Source organism: Phalacrocorax aristotelis, chromosome 5 (assembly GCF_949628215.1).
Source record: "Phalacrocorax aristotelis chromosome 5, bGulAri2.1, whole genome shotgun sequence".
In the NCBI taxonomy this organism is placed as follows: Eukaryota; Metazoa; Chordata; class Aves; order Suliformes; family Phalacrocoracidae; genus Phalacrocorax; species Phalacrocorax aristotelis.
Window position 1 is genome coordinate 9,798,221 of NC_134280.1, and position 24,379 is coordinate 9,822,599.

Here is a 24,379-nt window from a genome sequence, read left to right on the forward strand (position 1 = left end):
TCTTTAGAAAATTGATACCTTTAAGAGTAAATATAGTTATTATTGCTTACAATTATAATAATTTTGTTGGTTTTGGTTATTTGTTTTCTGCCCTATTTGCAGTGTGTCTGATGATTTTGAAACATAGATCGTATAAGGGTAGATCTTTGTCTACTGCCATGCTTTGCTTAGGTAGCTGATGGTACCTTCTGTGCCCAGCATCTGCATAATTTATTGGTCCATGTGCACATGGAACTATGGAGTAAGAACTGGAGCAAGTCAGAACTGAACACCTCTGAAAGTTCTTTACTGGTATAGATTGAACTGCAAATTAAAAAAGAAAATGTCGGAGAGGAGATCAGAGCCATCCTGCACTCCTGGAGACATGCAAAGCAGCTGTACTGCAGACTGTGTCGGACATTTTAGCCTGAAATCCTTGCCCATAGCAGCTCACAATCTGAATAGACCACAGGTATAATGTAGGGGAAAGGGATATAACATAGATCTGCTTTGCAATACATTTCTGTAAAGCTTCCCCTGAAATTGTCATCCGTAATGTACATGATCTGGATAGAAAATTGGTAAGGTGGAAAAAAAAAAAAAAGGTTTTGGAGAAAGTCTGTGTAATTGTAACTGACGAAGTCACTACTGAGTACTGTAACACTTTTAAAAGCTTTATAAGACACTTTCATGTGTTTTATATTATCTAAAGTATAGTACTTCTTTTTGGTTCTGGAGATTGCTCCGTAACCTGTAAGAAAGGTATCAGCAGAATAATCAGTGACACCAGTGAAATGCATTATAAAGGTTTTGGGTAGTAGTTTGCCACCTTGTATTTTACTTGCTTCTCAATCAGGGAGTGTCCCAGTTCATTGTCATGGAGCTTCTTCCACAGCTTATTACCATGGGCAAGAATGGCAGATACTAACCCTTTATCTTGCTACTTTTCCGACATGTGGAATGTACCACCTAGAAATCTGGTTTGTCCATGTGGTTTTGTAAACAAGAGATTGTACTTTCACACGTGCAGAGCAGTAAATTGACACCTAACTTGGAAACGCCCATGTATAGAGCACTCTCACAGGAAGATTGGTGGTATACCCATAATCCCTACCGCGCATGCCGCCCATGAGCAGTTTGAGTGACCCTTGTGCCAGCACTATATTCAGTAAAGTTATGTTGAATATGGGTGTCGAGTCTCAAGCTGTAGGTAGCGACAAGCCAAATGGCATCACAGCACCAGTTCGTCACAGAATGCAGGAAAAGCCACCTCTTTCCTGCAACCCAGTAGAGACCTGAAGGATTTCTGTGGCTCACTGCAGCACATGCCCTGTGGCTCTTGGCCATAGAGGAGCTTTGATAGGGACCAGGGGGTTTGGATTGCCATCATGGAGCTTCTGACTGGGTATAATAAACAACTGTTCCTATATAATGCTGCACATTGAGTTCTTCTGGGTGATGTTAGAAAATGTTTTCTTCCCAAAACAAGCATTTGTTTCCTGTGAGAGAGAAAAGAAAATAGCAGCTATAGTGTTGTTGCATTGACACACAAAACACGTATTCTTAAGTACACCTTGTTCTTCAGTGGGAAGCTGCTTCAACTAAATGAGATTTTGGAAAGGGAAAAGGGCGGAAGGGGGTACTCATCTTCTGTAGCAGTAGGTGTAATAATGGTCTGGCAATCCCAATTTAAGTCTGCAAGTCCCAGGGGTATAGTAAGTGACATAGATGACAAGAAAACAATTGTTCAGTTTGGACTTGAAGAAGAGAACAGACATTGCACTTTGACTATGAATAATGTAATCAGTGGCTCTATTAGGAAAAAAAAAAAGTATTTATCAGTGCTTTGGAGGATGTTGAACAGTGGTAGAGAAGATGCCAAGCCAGGTCTTTATTTGCAATGGTAATTCATAGACAGATATTGCAGCTGATTTGCAGTATTTTTTAAATTGGTGGAAACTAATTGTAGGTTTCTGAAGTGGAGCTATTTGTATAATTTTTCAGATCTGTGAACCATAAAGTGGTAACAAATGTGTTAAGTACTTAAATGAAAATCAAACTTGTTATCTTGACAGCAAGTGTTGAAAAAACTGCAACGAAATGGTTTCCGTGTGATTGCAGGGGTTTCATTTTAATTTATTCCTATAATCCAAAGTTAGTTCAAATATTATTTACAAATCAAAGGAAGTGCATAGATATCTGCATTTTCCATAATGATGGCTACAACGGAAGTAGGAATTGAAATAACATAACATTGAAATGGTAGAAATATCATTTTTAAATGAATGAGTCTATTTAAGATACTGCTTATTTATTTGTTTATCTAAGATTACTTGTTTGCACGGAACTTTGCATATGGAACACCATGTTGTTCAGGAAACAAAGAACATTAACGCTTTGGATGTATATAATATGTACATGTACATTTATATGGCCAAGCAGTATAAACATCGCCAAGCAAGTTTTGATCAATCTATTTCACTTCAAGCTATTTTTACCTTCACAACATTTACGTGCGAGGGCTCTCTGTGCCACTATCTTTGACTCTGGGCTCTAACTTCTAGTTAACTCTTGGTTAAACTGGCTATATGAAAGCTAGTTAAACTCTGCTTATGTATGGCACTCCTTTAGCCATGGACTAGATAGCATAACAAGTTATTCTCATTCCCCCATTGCCTTGTGTTTTGTTCCACCGCGTACTCCAACATGAACGCAGGACTAGGAGAAATACAGCTGCTGCGTGTGTCATGGGATCTTCCTTCCCTTCCCAGTATGAGGTTAAGCTGCAAAATAGTCATTGCTGTGCCAGCTTAGTATTGTACCTGGAACTGGAGACATCATGGTTTGATCTCTGAAAAGCAACGTACAAAATTTGCTGAGAGACTAAGTATTTTTAAACTGACTTTTTTCTGTCTAGTGAATAGCTGATGTTATTTGTATTAACAGTTGTTAGCAAGAAAATACATCTCATCAGGAAGTTTCTGTGACTGATCCAACTAAGGGCAGTTGCATTTGGCCCTGGTTAATGTATGGTAAGAGAGGAGACAGAACAAACGGTAAGAGGCAAGCCCAGATGGAAAAACATCTTGAAGCTTTTGAAGAATTAATTATCCAACTAATTAGCTGGCAGACTCACAAGAGGAAGGGTGGAATTTTGCCTTATGCTTAGGAAATGAAATCTGATAGATCCTATGCTGAGATGTAGCTATCTGCCATGGGGATGGTGAAGTCAGCTGGTTAGTCAGACTATCTACGTCGGTGCACGGGACCACACTTGTTTCTGCATCAGTAAAAATACCCCCCTGCATAGAGCAAAAAGTGCAGTTGAGTGGTCTGTTATGTAGAATGCTGGGCTCTGAAGACACCTGTCCTAGTCCAAAGACAGTAAACTGTGTGTCCTTGCCAAGGTCACACAGGAATATAGCCACAGATGGGCTGCCCAAAGATGCTTTAGGTCAATGTCTTTAGCACTGTCGTTAGCAACTGCCAGAGTTCTGCAGGCAGCAGCATTTCCTGAACGCCTGAAGGTCTCCTTCTGGGCATAATCAGAAATTCCTTAGACTTGTTGTAGCTCATATTCCCTATGTGAAAGGTAAGGAAGACTGTCGTGTTCTCTGGGTTATTAAGTGGGAGCACTGAAGTTGTTCCAAGTTGCAACAGTTATTTATATACTTGTTGGTCAGAGAGTCTGTGGAAGGATCTGTTGATTTCCTGGGTTCTTACGTAGGACACTCACCTGTACAGGAAGAGACCAGTGCTTGGTGTACAGGTATGGTTTTTTTAACCACAGGTGTATTGATACAGGTGCCTTCTTTGTTTCCTTTCCAGCTGTATCTGCTCAGTAGCTTTAGAGTACCTTCCCTGAACTAGGTGTTTGTCCTGATGAATTAATGTAATGACAAACCATGCCGTTAGTCACACTTCACCATTTCTTTCCTGCAAGGCAAGATGCTGGATTCTGGGTATTATCTTTCTATCTGGAAAAGTTAATTTCAGGAGCTGATAAAACTTATGTAAGTTGTGGCTGCAAAGCCCACTGACACTTGCAGTTTGCATTACATATTTCTGTTATTATTGATGGCAAAATGTGTTTGTGCTGATGGTGGAAGTCAAACAAATCTGCCATGCTCAAACTCTGGAGGATTAATTAGGAAGATTCACTCATTAAGTTAGGAAAATAAGTCCCTGATATATTAACCATTACGGGATAGGTGTCCAAGTTTTCCCTATGATAAATATCAAGATAATTTTAAAGGCTGTGTTTTCGTCTGTTTTATTTGTTAGTTGTTAGTGACTTCTGCTATCATTTCACATCAGGTAATGTGGAAATATTAGACTGGGGATCTGCAAACTTCTGCCTTATAGGACAGCTGTACCTTCTCATGGCTTTTAAACTGTGGCCACACTACCCTAAGAAGCATGACACAGGCCAGCAAGTACCTGCTTGTAGTACAGAGTGGGGAGACGTACCTTCAGCTTGGGCAAAGCATGACGTGAGTGAGTAATGTTACTTCTAGACCCAAGATGGTTCCCTCTCATACTGGGGAACAGCAGTGGCAATACATTATACCTCTGTGGATAGTGTGTATATAATCTGTTTTAAGAACTTGTTGCATGGTAAGCTACTTTATCATATTAATGTAAAAATAAGTTTATCCATGTGTAAGTCAGAGAAAGGGCTAATGCTAGATTGTTAAGTCTACCTCCTTAACGCCAGGTCTGGGAGAAATTTGCCTCTCGGTTTGGTAGCTTTTCTCTGCGAGTGAGGCTGATGACCGGTTCCAGGGAAGGAGATAGGTTTTGTCAGCAAGGGCTGCAGCTGTTTCTCTTCCATCTGAAGAAAATGGGGCTTTTGAATATAACTAAGAGTCTGAACGTGGGTGTCTGGTTGAATTTCTAGGACACACGCAAATACCTGATCGTGAGTCTCTCTCGGCTGTCAGGGCTAACCAGCTGCTGGCAGCTGCTTGGTAGAGAAGCTGCCCCTGCTTTGGTAGAGAGCTGAAAGCCCTGGTTCTCACATACTTACCGCTTCTGTGCAGGGTAAGCGATCTCGTGGTGACCTCCACGCAGCTCCAGGCAAACGGCTGCTGCTGCCCGGCTAGTGTGTAAAAACCTTGAACTGTTGCCGCTAAACGCTACCCTGCAATCAGAGGAGTGATTGAGTGTGGATATGCCCAAGCAGAAGGCTTCGGTTAGAGCACCTAAAGGGAAAAAGTGGAGTATTTTTCTGTAATTTAGCAGCTTTTCTCTGCCTGTAGTGTTTGAGATGATTAAAGACGCACAGGGGGCCTCTCCAGCTATTGGCACGGGGTTTGCCATTCAGCTGCGGAATTAGATGTCTCTATGTTTTCACAGCTGTCTGCCATCTGGAACTAACTCCTCGGACTGGGTGCTCTGCTTAAGACCTCAGCCTGAAATAAAATCATGTAATTGTGAAACATGTTGCAAACAATAAATAAGTGTTTTGGAAGAAATCAATTTAGAAGAAGGTTTGTGAAAAAATGGTTTAGAGGCTGACAGATGTGGGAGAAGGGGAAGGATTAGTGCTGTAGGTAAAACATTAGAGCAAGCAGAGCCTCAAATTCTTCACAGTCCCTTGAAATAAATGTGATCATTATCAAGAATTAATCTCTTGCTAATCCAAAACATTCTTGCAGAAGTTTTTCATTAATTGGAAAATAGTTAATAAAATAATTAAAGAAATGCTTTGGGTTATTCTTCATTTGTTTTAAGGCTTGATGTGATTAGCTGTGCAAAATCTCTAAGAAAACAAAAAGTCAAATAATTTTGAAGGCCACAGAATTTTACATTTATCCCTATTTACAGCACTATTAGCTAAGGGTCTTAGCTAAAAATAATTTTAAATACTTTAAAGACACTTGGGAAATAGGTGGTGAAGAGGTTAAAAAATAATAATTTTCGTATAAGATAGCATAGGCTTGTTCCACTTTGTGCCTTTTTCAATTTATTTTCTTATCGTCATGCCTGAAAGCTGTGAAAGCATTTTGGGTACAAAGCCACTGATGTATTCATGAGAATACCTGTCTGATACACAGTTAGAAGCTCCTCTTTTAGCAGTTCTGGAAGATTCAGTAGTTACAGTCAACATTTTAGTACTCCTGATGTAGCAATTAGACCCAAGTGTATACTAAGAAAAGCCTTTTTATTTTTACTTCATCCCAAATACCTGACTGGAGATAGACTAGCAAGGGAAATTTCTGGTTTATGTGATATTGCCTAAAACACAATATACAAAGCGATGAGGTATGTGAATGTCCCCACCCTGGAAACCTTTGGGCACTTGTTTAATTTTCCTTACTGGAGTCACAATTTTAGGCACATGTATTTGCAGGTTTGCGCTGAGAATAATTTTTTATTCTGATCAATAATTCTTATCCTAGTGTTGTGATTGGCTGTCTGCCTTACAGTATTTGAGAGCGTAAGTCTCTGTTGTAGGAAAAGTAGTAGCCTGAGTTCTCTCCCAGCCACTTGTGCTCTCTTTCTGTGAATTTTAGAACCCAAACTCTGGCTCATAAATTCAGCTTCTACGTATTGCTGTACTGCAACTAAGCACCAGCAGCAGCCACCACCTAAAAAATAAAAATTTCCATCTAGTCTTTGTGTTTTTGAAATAAAAGCTTGGAAATATATTTTAATGCACCACAAAGTAGAGCGGTAAGGAGTTTCCTACAGGTATTGTTTTCACCAGAAGGCACTGGTGGCAATGTTTAAATTGAGCAAGAAGGCTAAAAATGTATGAACTAAAGAAAAGGAACTTAGGTGATTTGCAGGGAGGGCAGAGTTTGACGATGATATTTAAGGACGGTTTTTGGGGTCTAATTTAGGATTTTGTGCATCTTTCAGCTGAGGAATATTTCAATTTCTACTCTTGGTTGGTGTGCTCATGGTAATCTACGTAAAATAAAACCAGTGCCCCTTTTCCTCCTGAAGTCACTTCACAGCTGACACCCCGTCAGGCAGCAGGAGGAGCGTGGAGTGGTGTCATGGCCACAGCGGGCAAATGGGAGCCAAGGACTAACCGGGGAGAAAAAGTCCACTTCACACCTCTCTGGTCAAACCATAGTTGCTTCTGCTAGTCATGGCTATTTCAGAGGGACACGAAGCAAGACACTTAGCTGGCGGTCAGCGTTGGGTGTGCAAACATGACAACAGCGCTAGACAATAGCAAGCGAGATCTATTCTCAATCTTGTGAACAAAATTATTTTTAAGTGGTGATATATTACAATTTCAATGGTTTTAGAGCTACGTATGAGGTACATTTGTGCCTTATAAATAATATACTGGGAAGAAGAATGCACAATGAGTATGCCTTTTAGTAATGTCTTTCCTGGCTGCATTGCTCTGGCAGTTATGTAAGATGGGAGATTTGTTTTTGTGGCCGCACAAAGTGCTTGTGCTTAATTGAATCCACAGCTTGGATTTACAGAGAGCAAAGCAAAGAGCCTCTCGGGCCACGACTAGTAGCCTCCAGGATAATGTTGTCACTCCTATTACAACTCTGCTGCAGAAATCAATGTTTTAACTCCAAGACCTTATTTCAAAGAGGTGGAGGAGTTAATTGCAGATGAGCACTTTGGCATGGTCAGGAAGGGAGGGGAACGCAGCCCTGACTGCAGGGGTTAGGCAGCGCCGCTGTAGGAAGCGTGCACGATGCCATTCCTGTCAGTGCAAACAGCAGTTTGAGGGCTTTATGTGGAAAATGGCACCTCCTGAAATATACCAAGTATTCAAAATTATAGATGAGATTAAATGACTAACTATAGTGGTGAATCTTTCTAAGATGTCGTTACAGCCTCCAGCATGAGGATATTGATCTTTCAAAACGCTGCAGGCAGTGCAGAGCAATACTTGCCAGTGCGCCAATCCTAAATCATCGATGTGCATTTACATGCTGCTTAGTTACGTGGAAGAACAGGATTGGTTGTATTTCATAAATGTTTTGCAAAGGAACATAAATTCATCCTTTTTAATGTTAAATTCAGGTAAGCCTTGAGCTCGAGGCTTGCTAGGGAGAGAGCTGCTGGGTGGCTTTGAAGTTTTTCAAGAACGTTAAAAGGTTCCAATCCATATGTTCAAGGAAAAAGTTGTTATTTGGGCTAGCTTTCAAAGCTGAAAGAACATGTGCCACACGTGATGAGGAGGGAAGGGAAACCTCAGGTGACAGAGTAGACTAAGAGGATTGTGGGAATGTTCAGAAGGTGCCTGAGAACTGGTTGAGGATGGAGACGAAGCCGCTTTAGGAAATGAATGGGGAATAAAGCTGAGGAAGCTGAGGCAATCAGTGGCGCAACAGTGAGTATTCCTTCTGAGATATTTATTTATCTTGAATGTGTCAAATGGAATTAGCAGTGCCTCCTAACTAGTAATAACAGGATTAAAGACCTTTTCATGGTTCAGTCATAAAATAAGTAGTTCTTAATCCTGTACTTTGGCTGGCAATGATGGCTTTCAAAGTTTTTCATTGCAGAGACTAGGCATTACAGGTATCGTCACCATTAGAAATACAAATGGCCTGAAAAGGGGGGAGAGAATAAAAATGATGCTTCTGATCTTCGAAACTGAATTAGATAGAGCTCACTTAATTAAAGAAGTTCAAATAAAATAATTTGATCAAGTAGGCTTTTTTTGAAATCTCCTGGAAGCAGTTGTTTATATAAGAAGAGATTGTCAACTGAAAGAAATCGCTCCTTAGTAAGTAATAGTCAATAGAGTGGTTCCCGCTACTTACACTATCTGTAATTTAGTCTGATAAGAATATTTTTAGTTCACTTAAATAGCAGGTACTTGGCTAAATTATTTTGTTTTTCTTGGGTGAGCAAATAACCATGCCTTATTATTACTTGTATTTGTTTCTTTTACCCTAGGAAAAAAAGAAGTACATTTTTACTGTGGAAATATAGATTGACAAGGAGGTTTTGTCAATATTATTTCGAAAGCTTGATATGTCCAGGTTTCTCTAATCCTTGTTTTCTCCTGGTGTTAATGCTGGGTCATAGGTCATACATCAGCTTCTCATAAATTCTCAACTATACCAAATATTATTTATAAAACTAGAAATGTAATTACTGGTCAATATATTTTGGATTTTTCAAACTGGATCAACTATTTTTACTTCAGTTTTGAACACACTGCCAAGTTTTGAATTTCTGACCATAAAGAATTTTGTTCCAAGTCATCCTTGATTCCCAGTAATGGTTAAAATCATTGCACTACTCATGGTATGAAAAAACCCAGCTTTATTGCTGTATGCAGCAGAAGTCATGAAGTGGCTACTGTTAAAAAATCAAGAAATGCCATTAGATCGGGGACTCATAGGGAAATCTATTTCAGATGGTAATTTAGAAGCAAAGAGAACAGCAGTAATAGTGATAATAACACTTTGCTCTCTGGTTAGTATTTTCCCTTAAGTCGTTTATCATAGAACTATGAGAGAATGATAAATGACAAGGCTTTTAAAATGGTCTTTGGTGGAAATAGATTTTCTTCGTGTTAGCAGTCCCTGAGACTCCGTATATCAGTGTACATTGATGAAATGTTGGTACAAAAATTTCTGTTGTGTGTTGCTTCTCTAGTGCTGTTAGCTGCGTTTTCTTTCTAGTGTGAATCAAGTTGGGTGCATAATAATAATACTAAGTTGATTCCATTGCTAAGCTGTTCAAGCATGTATATGGCCATTGTAATTTAACAATAAAGCAAAGAAAAAGACTACAACTCTGAGATTATTATAGCTGAAATAAGAGTCCAGTCGCAGGCATTGACAACTCAAGAAAATGAGGAGTACAGACAAAAAGGGTTAAGCGCATTATAACAGGAAATGCTAGTAGCTGTGGTTCTGCGTTTTATACACATCTGTAGCTTTTGGCTTGTTAATAGCTCTGATATTTGTGTCTTATTTACCCGGACTGGGAAAAATAGTGCTAGTGAAGAAGTCTGGGACAATACGTACCTAAACTGTGTTGCAGTGAAGCACTCAAAGGTCTGCTGGCTGATAGGCGGAAGGCAGACATATAGCCCGTTGTGGCATATGTCTGAAAACATAAGAATTTCCATGTCATAAACCTTCCTCATCATCACTGTATTTGGCTCCTGCCCTTTTTGTCATCCCCATATTCCTCCTCCTCTTTATTTTTCCTGTTTGTTTTTATTTTTGGGGGGTGGGGGGATGTGTAGTTTTTTGGGGTTTTGGCCTTTATCTTTTTGTCATGGAGCCTGGAGCTCAGTCTCACAAAATGAATGAACTTGAAATCCTTTGCAACACAGTAAGGCGGGGAAGAAAAGCAGACAAAGCTGAGAAGTGGCAGTGAAGGAGGAAAGGACTGTGTGCCTAGTCTGTTACTCGCAGGAAAAGGAGGAGAAGGCTAGACTTGAAAATGAAGGGCATTTATATAGCACTTGAGGTAAAATGTTTGTGTGTCAAAGTCAGAAGTAGTGTCAGCCAGCTGAGAAACGTTAACGGCAGTCTGCTATTTATTTTTGCTTTTCCAGTATGTTCTCACGCCATGATAGAAAGCTGTAACTTACATTTCCGATGTATGTACTGTGTTGTATGTACTTGGAGAAGTGAGTCTAATTTCACAGATAGAAAAACAGATTATTTTATCAGATGGAATGGAATTAATGGAAAATTTCTTTATCTATTCAAGTGTTACAAAACTTGTCTCCTATATGATTCTGAGAAATGTAATAATATTTCTTAAAGTGAATAGAAACATTTCAACTGGGAACACAGTTTCAAAGGAAGAATTTGGCTTGGCATAAGTATTAAAAGTTTACTTAGTTTGTCCAAATTGATAATAAAACAAAATAGGAAGCCAATGTCAGTGAAAACGCATGATGAATTATCCTGTAGACTGTCTGAGCCTGAGGAAATTATGTATTCATTGCTGAACATTCATTTATATATAGCAAAATGTTCTTTTTTCTCTCCATCCCTCTTACTTCATCCAGATTTATATTTTTGAAAATAACATCTACTATCAGCCTGATGTAAAGAGTAGCTCATTGCGCCTGACATCTTCAGGAAAAGAAGGAATTATTTTTAATGGAATTGCAGACTGGTTATATGAAGGTAAGCTGGACAAATATATCTGTTTATTAAAACAGATGAGAGGTTCTTGTACAGACCCAACTGCACAAATCTATTCATTTCAGAAAACGCTATCTAAGGTTGGTTTTGCTTTTTTTGCCTTCTCATTTCCTTGCAAGATTGCCTTTGTATCTATTCATACTTTGTATTGACTGCTGTTTTGCATATAAAAATATTTTCTGAGAAAGAGGAGTTTATTTTCAGCCAGAACGTATCAAATTATTATGAACACTATGTAGTATGTAAAAAATACTATAGTAGTGAAATCTTGATGTGGGATTTTACTACCAACTTCAGTGGGGCTGGCGTTTCAGATAGAGCTATTCAAATAAAACTGAACACCCTGTACGTTTAGCTTATCTAGAATAACTCCATTCATACCTTTGAAATTATTCTGGGTTTACAACACAAGTGAGGAGGAAAAGGACTTTTTGTTGCTTGTGTGAAAAGTGTTGCTTGTGTGAAAAGTACCAAGCTATTTACAGTTAAAACATCCTAACAGAAGAAGGCACAGAAGAATCATAGTGGAGAAGTAGAACTGACTATGTTTTCTTTTTTACTGCTGGATCCACAGTGAAAGGTGATCAAAGATGATACTGCCCGGTGCCCCGCTTGTGTTTTTATCAGTGTCTCTCCTTCAGCGTCAGTGGTGGTTGATGTGCTGCGCATTAGCCTGACTCACGAGAGACTCCAGCCCCCCAAGCCAGGCAGTAACATTATGCTTGACTTTAAGAACATGCCTGAATCCAATCTGAGTGTTTTGACATGATGTAAAAGTGTCATGTGTTTACCTCAACCGTGGCCACTACTTTTGCTTAAATCAACCTGGGCTAGACACCTGGAAAACTTGCTGTTGCTGGAAAGCAGTGCCAAAATGAAGTGGAGGGTGGCTCAGTCTGTGATACCCTCTGGCTTCTGAAGCCAGCCTCTGCATAGTACCGGAGGATATTTCTCTCTGCACCCAAAATGCTTTTAACATAATAATAAATTTAAAAACTAGAGTAGATTACCCAGCTTGATACAAGTGCTTAAAATTAATACACATTTCAGTTATTCTTTCTATGAGACTCACTAATTTTATAGATGAGTAGCTCAGTGATAAATACTTAGTTACCTGAAGTCACAACTTCTCGTATGTAGAGTTTTGTGGGGCAGAGCAAGGAACTTCAGTGGGGCCCTTAGAAATGGTCTATGCACTCCTGCTGGGATTTCAGTAGTTATGAGCAAATAGCTCAGACAGATATTTTTAAAAATCTCTGCCCAAGTAAACTCTGAAATTAGAATGGTAGTTTGTATCCCTTAGCCATATAAATGCCTGTGTCTGCTAATCACCCACTTCCATGGTTTCTATTAACGTCTTGAAATGTTTTAATGTGTCGGCACATTTCAAAACTTAAGGATGAAGGACGTTTTTGGAATGGAATATCATTTTATATGCACTTCATATTCTTCAAATCTAACATGACTGCATGCAAGAATTTAAGCGTATGTAGCTCACTGAAGTTGATATAGTATACTGAGTTTTTGCTAAAACACAGTAAGTTAGTAAGAGTCACAGTCATAGATGCAACAAGGCAGCTCTGGTTCCAATTCTGCAAGTCTTTTAAGGACACCAGTGCAGAGGAGGGCAGCCTCTTCTCTTTGGGGTGCAGCTGGGTGCAGCATGGAGCTGTAGTGAATAACATATAATATACAGCTCTACTCCACGGAATATGAGATTCTTAAATAAACATTCCTTCCTAGTCTGCAAAGGATCCTGACGATATCATAGGATAATTCAAGTTGGAAGAGACCACAAAAGGTTACCTAAGGCAACTGATCAGTTCTGGTATTTGCCAGGCGTTTTATTTGAGCTGTCTGGAAGGGATGGAGAAGAACCCATCTAAGATTTATGCAGAGAGAGGTTTAAGACATATTTAATGTAAGAAATGTGGAGGGTTTATATGATTTGAACCTCTGCATTCATGAGATCTACGTTTAGGAACTAAAGAGAATAAAAACTAATTTCTTTTATTTGAAACATACCAATATGCTCTTTTATTTTTTGCATTCCAGCTTACCTGTGTATCTCAGAAACAGTATCTGAAAGAGGTTGATGTGGATTTTTTATAACTTCATTTGTTTTAAAGATCAGCAAAGCTGTTGATAAAACAAATGACCGTTCCTTTAAGCTGGAAACATTTCTTGAGGAACAGAAAAAGAAAATGGGGTAATTTGGAAAGGACAGGAGCAGCTAGCACAATAATGGCAATGATGCTTGACTGAGGTTATGCTCCTGCGTCTCTGTGTCTGCCCATCCTTCCTACAGACACATTTTATTAATATTAGGAGACTGAAAGGCTTTAAAGCTTCACAGAACTTCTTTAGCTGACAACACAACACAGACCTTTTCATATGTGCTGTGGATGATTCTTGCCTGTGAAGGCACAGATACATCGGTCTCATACAGGACTGATTTTCATAACGGCCACGCGCCTGCTTCTTCTTTTTTGAAAAGGAAGCCAGGTGTATTCATCCAAATATCTTATACCTCCACATCAGTTATCGCCCCAGTTTGTTGTTCTTATTCCCTGTCTCTACAGCCATACAAATACCTTTGTCATGGTAAAAAGTGTCCAGTCTGAAATGGTCTGGGAAGTGGTATGCATCCCAAAGCCTTCCTCCTGATGCGTGTCCTAAAGCCTGCCTTAAGTGATTTTGCCCATTCTTTTCCTAGTTTTATAACTCCTGGCTCAAATATCTGTTGCATTACCTGACTTACAGAGAACTCTTCTGGTTCCTAGGGATGCAGGCAGGCAGTGGGCTGTTCCCCACAATACACGTAATTAAAGTAAGGGTAAAAGGGAATTCTGTCTGTACTTGTTGGACAACCACAGTCTGTTAGCATGAAAGAATATACTGCTTCCTTCCCATTAACCACTGGTCGAGTTAGAGCAGTCCTTTACTTTTAGTAGTGGTTTTAATAGCATCAGAAGCTGAGCAGGCTGTATATTGTCCAGGTAAAGTTAAGAGATTTTCAATTGAATTCAGAAATGTTGCTCCTTTTGACCTCATTTGTTTTCTTTTATCATTTGCATAAGCTTGTTATTAGCATTTTACCTTACACAAGCATTTGGGAATAGCTCTTCTTTGTGCGAATAGCCTTGTTTGAATGCAAACTGTAAAATTTTAAAGCAAACACAATTGTGATTTTTGCTATCTGATATTCACCATTCATTCTCTGCTGTTCTCCTGTGTAAAAGGTTTTAGTTATCCAGCCAGGGAGAGAAGCATGATGCAGAATATATGACTCTGAATATGGGCCCCAGCTTCATTGCACCTAACCTTAGATAATTCAACTCATTAAGCCACTTTACAACTTTCAGAGTCTGATTAGCATCTTGGAGAGTCTTCACTGACAATTTAAGCAGTTTTGTAGGTAGACTCTTAAATTAGGTATGCAGTCAGCCCATTGTTTCAGTTAGTATACTATCCTCAATTAGTTTTCCAGCCAAATTCTTCAAACTTAAATACAAAATGCTCACCAAACAAGTCAACATATCATAATATGTGATTAAAAAATCTTTAAGTCAAAAAAAAAAAGTCTTTTCACAAGTGGAAGACAGACCTGTACAGGGTGAATTTGGAATTGGTCAGGAGCTGCATTACTGGGATTCCAGGAGTTTGGGTGATATTGCTATGGTTGTTTCTGCTTTGTTTCTTTCTCATATGAAATACAATGACAATAAATGTAACAAAACATTGCATGACATTTTTGCGAATTACTTTCATTTGGAAATAAAATTTGCATAAAAATAAGTTTTGTTTGGATTTTCAAAAAGTTATATTGCAGAAAAACTGAATTTTCTAAGAATTAAAGCAGACCATTAGACTGAGGTAAGAAAGGCAAAACATTGCACTCCAAAAATGATTGCATAAACATCACTGTGTGAGGATCTGCATGTTTCCAGGTGCCACAGCTCAGAGAAATTGGGTATACTAAAATTTTATATTTAAGGCAAAAAAAAAAAAGCAGATTGACAGTCCTAAAAAACCTGTCTATTAAACTGGTCCAAATCATTTAAAAATTAATTAAACACCTCTAATGGAATGCAGTGGTACTAAACATATGGCAGTTACAATCATCTTTCACGTTTAGATGATTTATTGACATCAATGAAAGTAATCATTTGAGGAAAATGGTTGAAGTTTGGTCTTTCAATATGCCTTGTTATCCAAACATTCAACCCCGGATAATGTGAAATTACTGAAATTACCACAGGCGCATTTCAAGTAGGCACAGAAAGAGCAAATCAGTGCCAACTGAATGAGCTGGAAATTCTCTGATAGTTATTTTTATGGACCCTAAGAAGATCTGGTTTTGCAGAGGAACTTCTTCATTCTCACGTTGCCCACTGGTGGTCTCCAGACGGTGAAAGACTGGCATTCCTGACCATAAATGACTCTCTGGTGCCGAACATGGTTATTCCCCGGTTTACTGGAGCTCTATATCCAAAAGGAAAACAGTATCCATATCCTAAGGTAAGAGGAGTGTGAGTGCAGCCCCCACCTTCTGTTCCTCGTTCCATGATAGTATTCAACGATATGCAAGGAGTGTTTCTAGACAGTAATAGAGACTGACTTGGTTCACATTGCTTTTCAGGAAATATTAATTACATTATTTTTCGGTAGACTGTAACACCTTTTGCTGGGAAGAAACTATCAGGTGAGGGAGCAGCAGAGAAACTGATTCACAGTAATTTCATCATTGATACATGGCATGGTAAAATCGATCCACCACTTCTGAGAGAAGGGTAATCTGTTTGAAGGACTGCACAGGAAAAAAAGGATTCTGTCACAACTGCACTGGAGTCATACACGCTGTGTGCAGAGCGCAGGGCATGTCCCATTGCAGTTATATAGATCTCAGTAAATTATGCTGTTATTAATAAATATAATAGACTGGCCTTGAATAAGATAAGCCACAGTAACATCTTTTCCTGGCCATCAGAATGAGGGAAAAAATCTATATAAAAGATAGAGCTATCACTGAGCTTCAGAAGATTCAGAGAAGTTTTTTTAGATTTGTGTTGGAAAGTGAAAGAACAGCCCAGACAGCCATAATGCCTGAAATCGTTCACCATTTTCTGGGGATTTCCTGATCAGGTGCCTCCCTAGCCATCGTTTTTGTGCTGAGCTCCAGCACTGGGGTTATCTTCCACCTTAGCCGTTTATCCATTCCTCGCACGCAATTTCAAAGTGTCTGAGTTCCTTTCTGATGGGGGATGTGTGTGTGGTACTCCTTTGACATTTCAAGGGAAGTTCATTGAGGGCTTTCGAAAATATTAGGTACCCTATTCTGACTACTGTTTTTTAGTGATGACCCTTTATTCTTGATGGGTGGACAGTTAGACAGTACCAGGTACTATGAAACAATAATATGCATGATATAAATATAATGTATTTATGCTATGAAATAATACTATAAAATAATGAAGTAACATAGTAGCATAGGTAGTTTACATACTTGCATTGGCAAAAGACGTTGAGTGACAGAGCAAAGAAAAAAAAATAAAGGATATTTTTAAGTCACTTTTGTAAATGAGAAGTGAGTAATTCCATTTCATTAGCAGTTTAGCATAAAAGTGATACACAATGCTATTTCAGTAATCTCGTTAATGAAAAAACATTATCTTTATTTAATGTCTCCATTTAATGCCAATTTAGCTACCCGTTAAACATCATTAATTGGTAATGAAGCTTTTGGTATAGCAACAGAGATGAAAAAAAAAAAGTTTTGTCTCTATTGTAGAATGAAACCATCAGAGAAAATTGTATCTATGATTAAAAAATTAAAGGAAACCCACTTGAGTTTGTGAACACTGGAACATGCACATCTGTGTACATTATGTGCAGAATGTGTTCTTCAAGAAAAATGTGAAAAAGGAATTTAAATTTTGTTAAATGCATTGAGAGCAAAGTAGGATTTCTACACAGAGTTCTTGCACTACTGAGCAAATGTTTTGGGTATGATACAAAATTTGAGCTATTTAAATAGTCATGAGGGGACCCCGAGTGATAGAGGAGTTGAGGCTGTTCACTGTCGAAGGAGAGACATGGATGTGACCAGTTTCTACTCAGGTAGGAAAATCACCTTCAGCCGCCCACGGCAACGGCAGGCTGCGGGGAGCGCTTGGCGTTTGCCCCCCTGATCACAGCAGCTCCTCAGCTGCAGGGACAGACCTTGTATCCAGCTAGAAGCCACTGCGGCGGAGCTGTAGCTCAGACGTATCCATGCAGCAGAGCAGGGCACACCGTGGGTGTTTGTAGCAGAGGCAGTACTTTGGGGCAGCAGAGCCCTGAACGGAGATGAGCTCGGGCTGGCAGCCCGCGTGGGGCAGTGCCGGGCCACCGGAGCAGGGCTGGTGATGGCAGGGCTGGCTAGCGCTGTACTTCTGCGCTTCATGTGCAGGGGCTAGCACAGATACGGCCGTGCCTGCTGTGAAGGCGTGCCTTAGAGTGTCTCTCTACAACTCATACTCATGCTGGATAGTAATTACTCCTGGCAGCCCTTCCATTGAGAGTGCTCGGATACCACTATGCAGTCAATGTAACTTCAAAGGATATAAGGAGGCTGCAGGTGTGTCCTAAGGACTGGATCCTTTAGTGGCTTTCTTCCACAGCTTTGCATTTGTGTAAGCTGTGTTCATGCAGAGGATGACTTTGAAAAACCACATTTCTTTTGGACAAATATAGAAGTGTTTCTGAAAAAAAAAAATTACACAAGTCTGATTAAATCCATCTTCAAAAGTCTTTTTTTAGCGCTAGTGAAAATACACAAATGCCACTTCCCTGCCCCCATACCACTCAGAGTATATTTTGAGATAAGTCAAATTTCTAAGGGGAATTTGTGGGTGTATTTCAGCCAAGATATTTTGCATTTCTATGCCCTGTGAAGAGCCAGATTTATAGTTTATCATTATGATTAAATCTGTAGAATCAGTGATTTCTTCTTTGTCCTTCCAACATTAAACACGAGTCAGCCCCACTGAGAGACACACTTTTCATCCCCCATATCCCAAGGATGCTGTATAGTGTTGTGTGACTCCTGTGATTTCTATGAAAAAGAAGCTTGAATGTGATATGGCCAGGACAGGGGGACAGAACTAGTAGCATCTCCTTGCCAACCCTGCAGAGCCTTGCCTTTTATTGCCAGTCGTTTCTCTTCATCTGAGGAACCTCCCTTAGTAACGAGCCATGTTGCTGGGAGGAGGACAATTCCCACCTCCCTGGAGATCCTCAGGACTTATCACACTCTTTCCAATGGATATATTAAACTGCCATTTAATCCTCTTTAGCAACAAGAAACATTTTGTTTCTCTCAGAGCTGGCCTGCCAAAGCAGCTGCATCCTGAACAGGGCCAAAAATAGAGGTTTTCATCTTTCATTTCAGCAAGCCAGGGAAGGAATTCTGGGAGAAAATGGTAAAGACAGAAGAGGAAGAATGTTATCCCAGATATAGCACAGCTTTTTGGAAGAAGGAGCAATAGTGTGTGGAAAAGACTTTGCTGGAGACTGGGTTTAACTGATGGTTTAAGAACTGGCTGTGATTTTGCAGCTGACTTTACTGAACTGGGCCAAACCACTTTTAGCACTGCTCCCTTGCTCTGCACAGGAAGGCCTGCCATCGGTAAAGGCAGTGAGAGAATTACTCAATTAATACTTCATATTTTAAACTGTGTAATTCATATGGCTGTGAAGCTATTTTTTAAAAAACTTAAGACTTTTACATTGTAATACTTTCTCATTAGTAGAAAGATACTGAATTATGTTAATCAGTGATTCTATTCAGTGCCTCTAAAGCTCCTATTTTCTTTTTTTCAAAGGCAGGTCAAACAAACCCAACAGTAAAGCTGTGTGTAGTTAATCTGTACGGACCAGCACATACCCTGGAACTGATGCCACCTGACAGCCTTAAATCAAGGTATATAATTTCATTGTTTTGAAACTCATGTTTAATTTAACCTGACTGTCTCTCAGGCTAATCGTTGCCTTTTTACATCAGCACAACACTTAGCTTTGGTCTCTGTCCCCATGGCTGAACATAATGATGATAAAATAAAATATAGCTGTATTGGATTGATGCTCCTTTTAAAAATCACAGGGATCTGGTATTTGCTCATGTCTGATGTCCTGAGAAGCTCCAATTTACTTGAAATATATGAAATTAAGAATCCTAAGCTATGGTCAAAGAGGCTGAACGCTGCCCTATTTCTGAGGCTGTGACTGCATTCGCTCCCAGCCTTTCCTTGCTCTGTGCCAACTTGTGTTGCTTTCAATTTCTGAAATGATATTGCGGAATATAGAAGTGTATTACAAATGCACAGCACACGTAACCAGGGTGTTCCCTCATTTAGAGAGAAATATTCTGAACTTTTCAAATCCAGTAGGTTATGGAAAGTTTCGATTTGCATCACAGCTGACAGATGCAGTGAGGTGCGATGCCACAGAAGGTGAGATGCGATGCCACCAGATCACATAGGCGAAGAAGGGCCGTGCTGTGTTTTTCAGGAGAAACTGGCTCAGAAGCCCTGAGCTAATTTAACAGTCCCTTTGACTTTGGGGCTGAAGAAATGAGGTCTGGATGCAACTGGTGAATCTCCTGCTAAAGTTACACCCTTAAGCTGAGCTCCCAATTACCTGTCCTCACTTTGAGGTGCCTTGAAACTTTTGTTTAGGGCAAGAAAATTTTCATTCCTTCCCATATGTGTATTCCAGTGTGTGGAATTGCAGTTGGATTGATTAAATTCCAGTTGTGGTTTCAGTGCACATGTTAATGATCTTCTAACCTTAAATTATTGTATAATACAGGTAATAATAACAATAAAACACCTACCACAGTCCAGATCTGGCTGCAGTCCCTAAGGGCCAGGGGAGTGTGCCTTCCTCTCTTGACTCAGGGCATTTTCAGATGGGAAAAGATGTGGAAAAGATTGGCAACCATAAACCTACCTTTAGCTAAAAAAATCCCTCTAAATATAGTTGCTGATTTTTGCAGTTCCTACAAAACCCAAAAAAAGATTTTGTAACTGTTCACAAACCAGCCAGGATGGGCCCTGATTCACAACTGTTGCACCCAATTTTAAGCTGGTGTAGCTCGCTTCTATACAGACTGAGGTACCCTAATTTAGACCAGGAATAATTTAACAGTGAGTTATGTTAGCTGGAATGCTTACTGACTGTGTCAGTGAAAGGAATGATTTTGTGCTTTTTGAAGTATTTTATTTCTGTTGATGGGCCACTACTGAAAAACATAATAAAATCTCCTGCTGCTTGCTATAACCCTTCATTAATTAAGTAATAGTGTAAGATCCGAAAGAGATTCCTTGCTTTCAAGACTGGCGTCTTAACCCTCTTAAACAACACTGAAATTGTCTTTTAAATGTCAGAAAGCATGAAGAAGTGAAATGAGAAAGCAATGTGTAAATCCCCAAGAAAAAATAATCTTGAAAATGTTGTTCAGGTGTTATGGTTTCACTTTAGATTTTTCAGATTCATTCATCCTCCCCAGAAGATTGAAAATAAAAATAGAATAAAATGTATGGATATTGGTATCTTTTTTATTATTTATTTTTTTTATCTTGAAGCTGAAGGCTAGCAGTAGCTCAATTGGTGGCATTTCTTTCCTGAGCCTTAAGGGGCAGAAAAAATCTTTGCCAGATTTTTGAGTCCCTGGTAATGATATTGTTGCTGTTTAATTGAAATAATATTAATGTTTAAAATTCTGTTTTGCTGCTGTATCAGAAGACAGTAAAACGATATAAACCTGGAAAAAAGTTAGTTTCGTCTTAATTTTAGCTCTTAAGGTATAATGTCTGTGCTATAAAATTTAGAAAAATTATATAGCTGTCAGCTAAGTGTACTGTAAATATTGCATTCTGACTCCGGATTTGAGTAGCAGTCAGTCATCACACTGGTCATCAATCCATATATATATATATATATATACACACACATAATAATATGCATAGAGGTATGAAGATTGAGCTTTGAACAGGCCTTTCTAGAGTGGAAGTCTTTGGAGTTTGTAATGGTTGGGAGGGTTTTTTAAAAGTATTATCTTTTTTAATAAAAGTAGTAGCTACTTTTAACAGTCAACTTTTTTCAGTACGTTTCTAATCCATTCATTATGGAGTCATTAGTAAATAGGCCATGGGAGTCTTTCAGGTTTGAATGGAATGGGACACTATCGTATGTAGTTTTATGGATCTTTCAGGGGAGAAACATTTTGGGAATAGACACTGTACGAGTTATAACCAACTGCTATTACAGGAGAGATTCACTCCTATGCAGAGAAACCACACAAAATGGGTATGGAAGGGGGTTTCTGTTATTTATAAACACAGAAAATAACGTTCACATTCTCAGCTCTCACTAAATTGTGTGCAGTGCAGGACCTCTGAAGAGAGAAAACTGTTTCTCTGATTTTTAGGGCATTTGGGAACTTGATCTAACATTGAGTAATTTCAACGTTCTGCCTTCATTTACTTCTTGCAGTGGTTCTGTTAAGGTGCTTGGCAATATTTCCCAAGTTTTGTTCAGGTTATTCTGCTATAAAGATAGCTATAGCGTTTGTAAATTTGCTCCTGAAACTTTTATTCTGTGGAAGAATTTACCATCTGCTGTGCACTGTTAATGCTACAAAAAGACTGACAGTCTGTCTTTCAACATGTGGTTGCATTCAGTGCAATTACTGTTTCCCCCTTGGTGTTTCCATTCCATGTGTACAATTACATTATGTTTTCTTCAGTGGCAAACGTGCCTTTGTACTGCAGTTTTTTGTTGTCATTAGTCCTAGAAAGCCAATATACATGTAAGATGAAATATGTGTGCATTTGTACACCGCTAGCTCCTGAAGTTGAAAAGCTTATACCTCCTACTGCAGATCTTGAAAAAACAATATGGTGTGTAAGCGGTCAGTTCAAACCACTGCAGCTTAGGATACCCGAAGAAACCTTGTAACTGGTGATATTTAGATGTAAGGTATTAATATGATAATAAGAAATGATATAGGCTGATTTTTCAAACCCTATTTAGAATTTAGACCTGTCAGGCAGAAAAATTTCATTTCTTTTCCAAAGTGGAAATTGCTAAGACAGAGAAAATGTAAAATAACACACGAAAGAAGTTGCAGTTGAGTTATTACAGCAGAGCTGTGCTTCCATACATGATGAAAATATTTTTCTGCTACAACTATGTATTGGCTCTCGACAGTCTCAGCGTGGGAGTCATCCACTGTTTGCTTTCCCCATTCTCAGCCACAGTGAACAAGCTGCGTTGGCTCTGCACTATTCCCAGCCACAGGTGGCCACTGCTGACCAGAAATTAAGTCAATTCTTTTCCTTACTATTTCCAATGGTATTTAAATACCTAAAAAATTGCTATATGTCCACATTCTCATTTCATATACACCTGCTTTTAAAGAGACTGAAATATACAATCAGACCCTTCTGACTTTGTATGACAGGTTTAAATCAGTTTTATTGATTTTAATTAATCCTTTTTAATGGAATGGGAAACACTTAAGAAATTGAGTTTTCATAAATTCAAATAATGCTCTTACAGGCCTCAGCAATGTTTTTATTATCCACGCCTTTCCAAATCAACAAAATCATTTGGATATTTATGTACTTCTCATTTGAAATCACCTTTTGAATCTTGAAAGATTAGTTTTATACTTCTGGCAGCCAGTTTGTCTGAGCCTTGCTTTGGAATAGAAAGCTTATTTGATTCTGACTGGAAATGGGAAAGATGAGGGATGGTGCAATTTGGTATTTAGAAAACGGAGGGTTACTTTTGGCTTTTCTTAGATATGCTATGTCTAGTCACTTCTTTCACACTTCTGCCCTTCCCCTCTTCTGTAACTTGGCAATAACAATACCTGTCTCACAAGGTTAATGTAAATGATTAATTCACTATCATACCTTATAGTAAATGGCTGTAATCTATTCAGTCAAAGCCTACAGGATAAAAATACATTCACATACTTGATTTTATTGAAGCTTTCCCGCCCAATGCCAAGGTATTTATTGATTATTCCCTTCCCTGTTTAGTGGAAAGAAATGCAAGTTCTGGGCCAGGACAAGCCTCTGTGTCAGCAGGGGCTGGGACCCGAGTGCCTGCCCAGCCGTCCTGCCAAGGGATTTGTGCTTGGGGCTCAATGGCAGACAGAGTGCACGCTTATTTTCACCAAGGCTGGTCCCTGCTCTAGGAGGAGTGTGGCCAGCAGGCTGAGGGAGGTTGCTGTGTCAGTTACCCATAACCAAACTGGGGGTTCAGCGGGAAAGATGAGAGTCTGTCTGTAGGTACCAAGATGGTTGTGGCCAGGGCCCACAGCTGCAAGGAAATGGGGAGCAGAACTTGTTAATCTGGCTAGGATGGTAGCCACCAGCACTCATGGGAGGGTGAGCTAGAAAAGCTCCTTCCAACCAAATACCTGTGGCTTAGTCTCAGAATAAAATTGCAGTACATGCATCAATGTATACATAGCTAAAGTCATGTATAGTATACCAAAATACTGACAACCTGTAGTTATCTTAGCTATCTTGCAGGTCATGTCTCAGTTTGTGTTGTTTTCCATGTGTGTTTCTGAGAGTGAGATTTTCTATCAGTATCTGAAAATTGTCGTATGCTTTTCAATACTCAACAACCTAAATAATTTAAGAATATGGTAAATATTCTAGATCATTGTGCATGGGGCAAGTTTCTGTTGTTTACCTTCTTAGATAACAACCTGCCAGCACAATAGTGAGTGTAAAGGCTGGCTTTCTTTAGCTGAGCCCTGTTGTATTTATTACCCAAATCATTAATACCATCATCAACTTTTTCCATTGCCATAAATGTTAAATGTCTTCCAGCTATTCTTATAAGCAGGTTTCTTTCATAATCATCTCACTAGCTTGAAGTTGGCACAGATTTCTTCATCACAGTGAATGGTATGAAGTTGCAAAGTTTGATTATTTTTCTTGGACAGTTTCTTATTTTAAAGTTTAAAACTGGGGGAGTGTGGGGTGTGTTTCCCATGAGGTGAGTCTCTCTATTTCAAATCTAGGTATCTAATGTTCAAATTTAATTATGACTATAACTATGCTTCCAGTGTAATGCAGTGCAAATCCCTTTCCTTTGTTCAGCTTATTTTCTTTGTTGACTTTGCTAAGCACTTACAATAACGGGCAGCAAGACAGACATATATATCTTTCTAGCTACAAGCATCCCAAAACTTACAAGTGAAACAAGACATGCTGGACATT

The 24,379-nt window shown here is 39.1% G+C and overlaps 1 protein-coding gene across 2 annotated transcripts in view; it reads left to right on the plus strand.

The window, feature by feature from the left end:
* Positions 1-24,379, plus strand: part of DPP10 (dipeptidyl peptidase like 10) — a 298,202-nt gene that overhangs the window by 230,197 nt on the left and 43,626 nt on the right. For both annotated transcript variants that reach the window (XM_075092913.1, XM_075092914.1), the window contains exons 8-10: positions 10,952-11,072; positions 15,457-15,611; positions 18,956-19,053. In XM_075092913.1, coding sequence (XP_074949014.1) covers positions 10,952-11,072; positions 15,457-15,611; positions 18,956-19,053 — 374 coding nt within the window. The remainder of the gene's footprint in view (positions 1-10,951; positions 11,073-15,456; positions 15,612-18,955; positions 19,054-24,379) is intronic.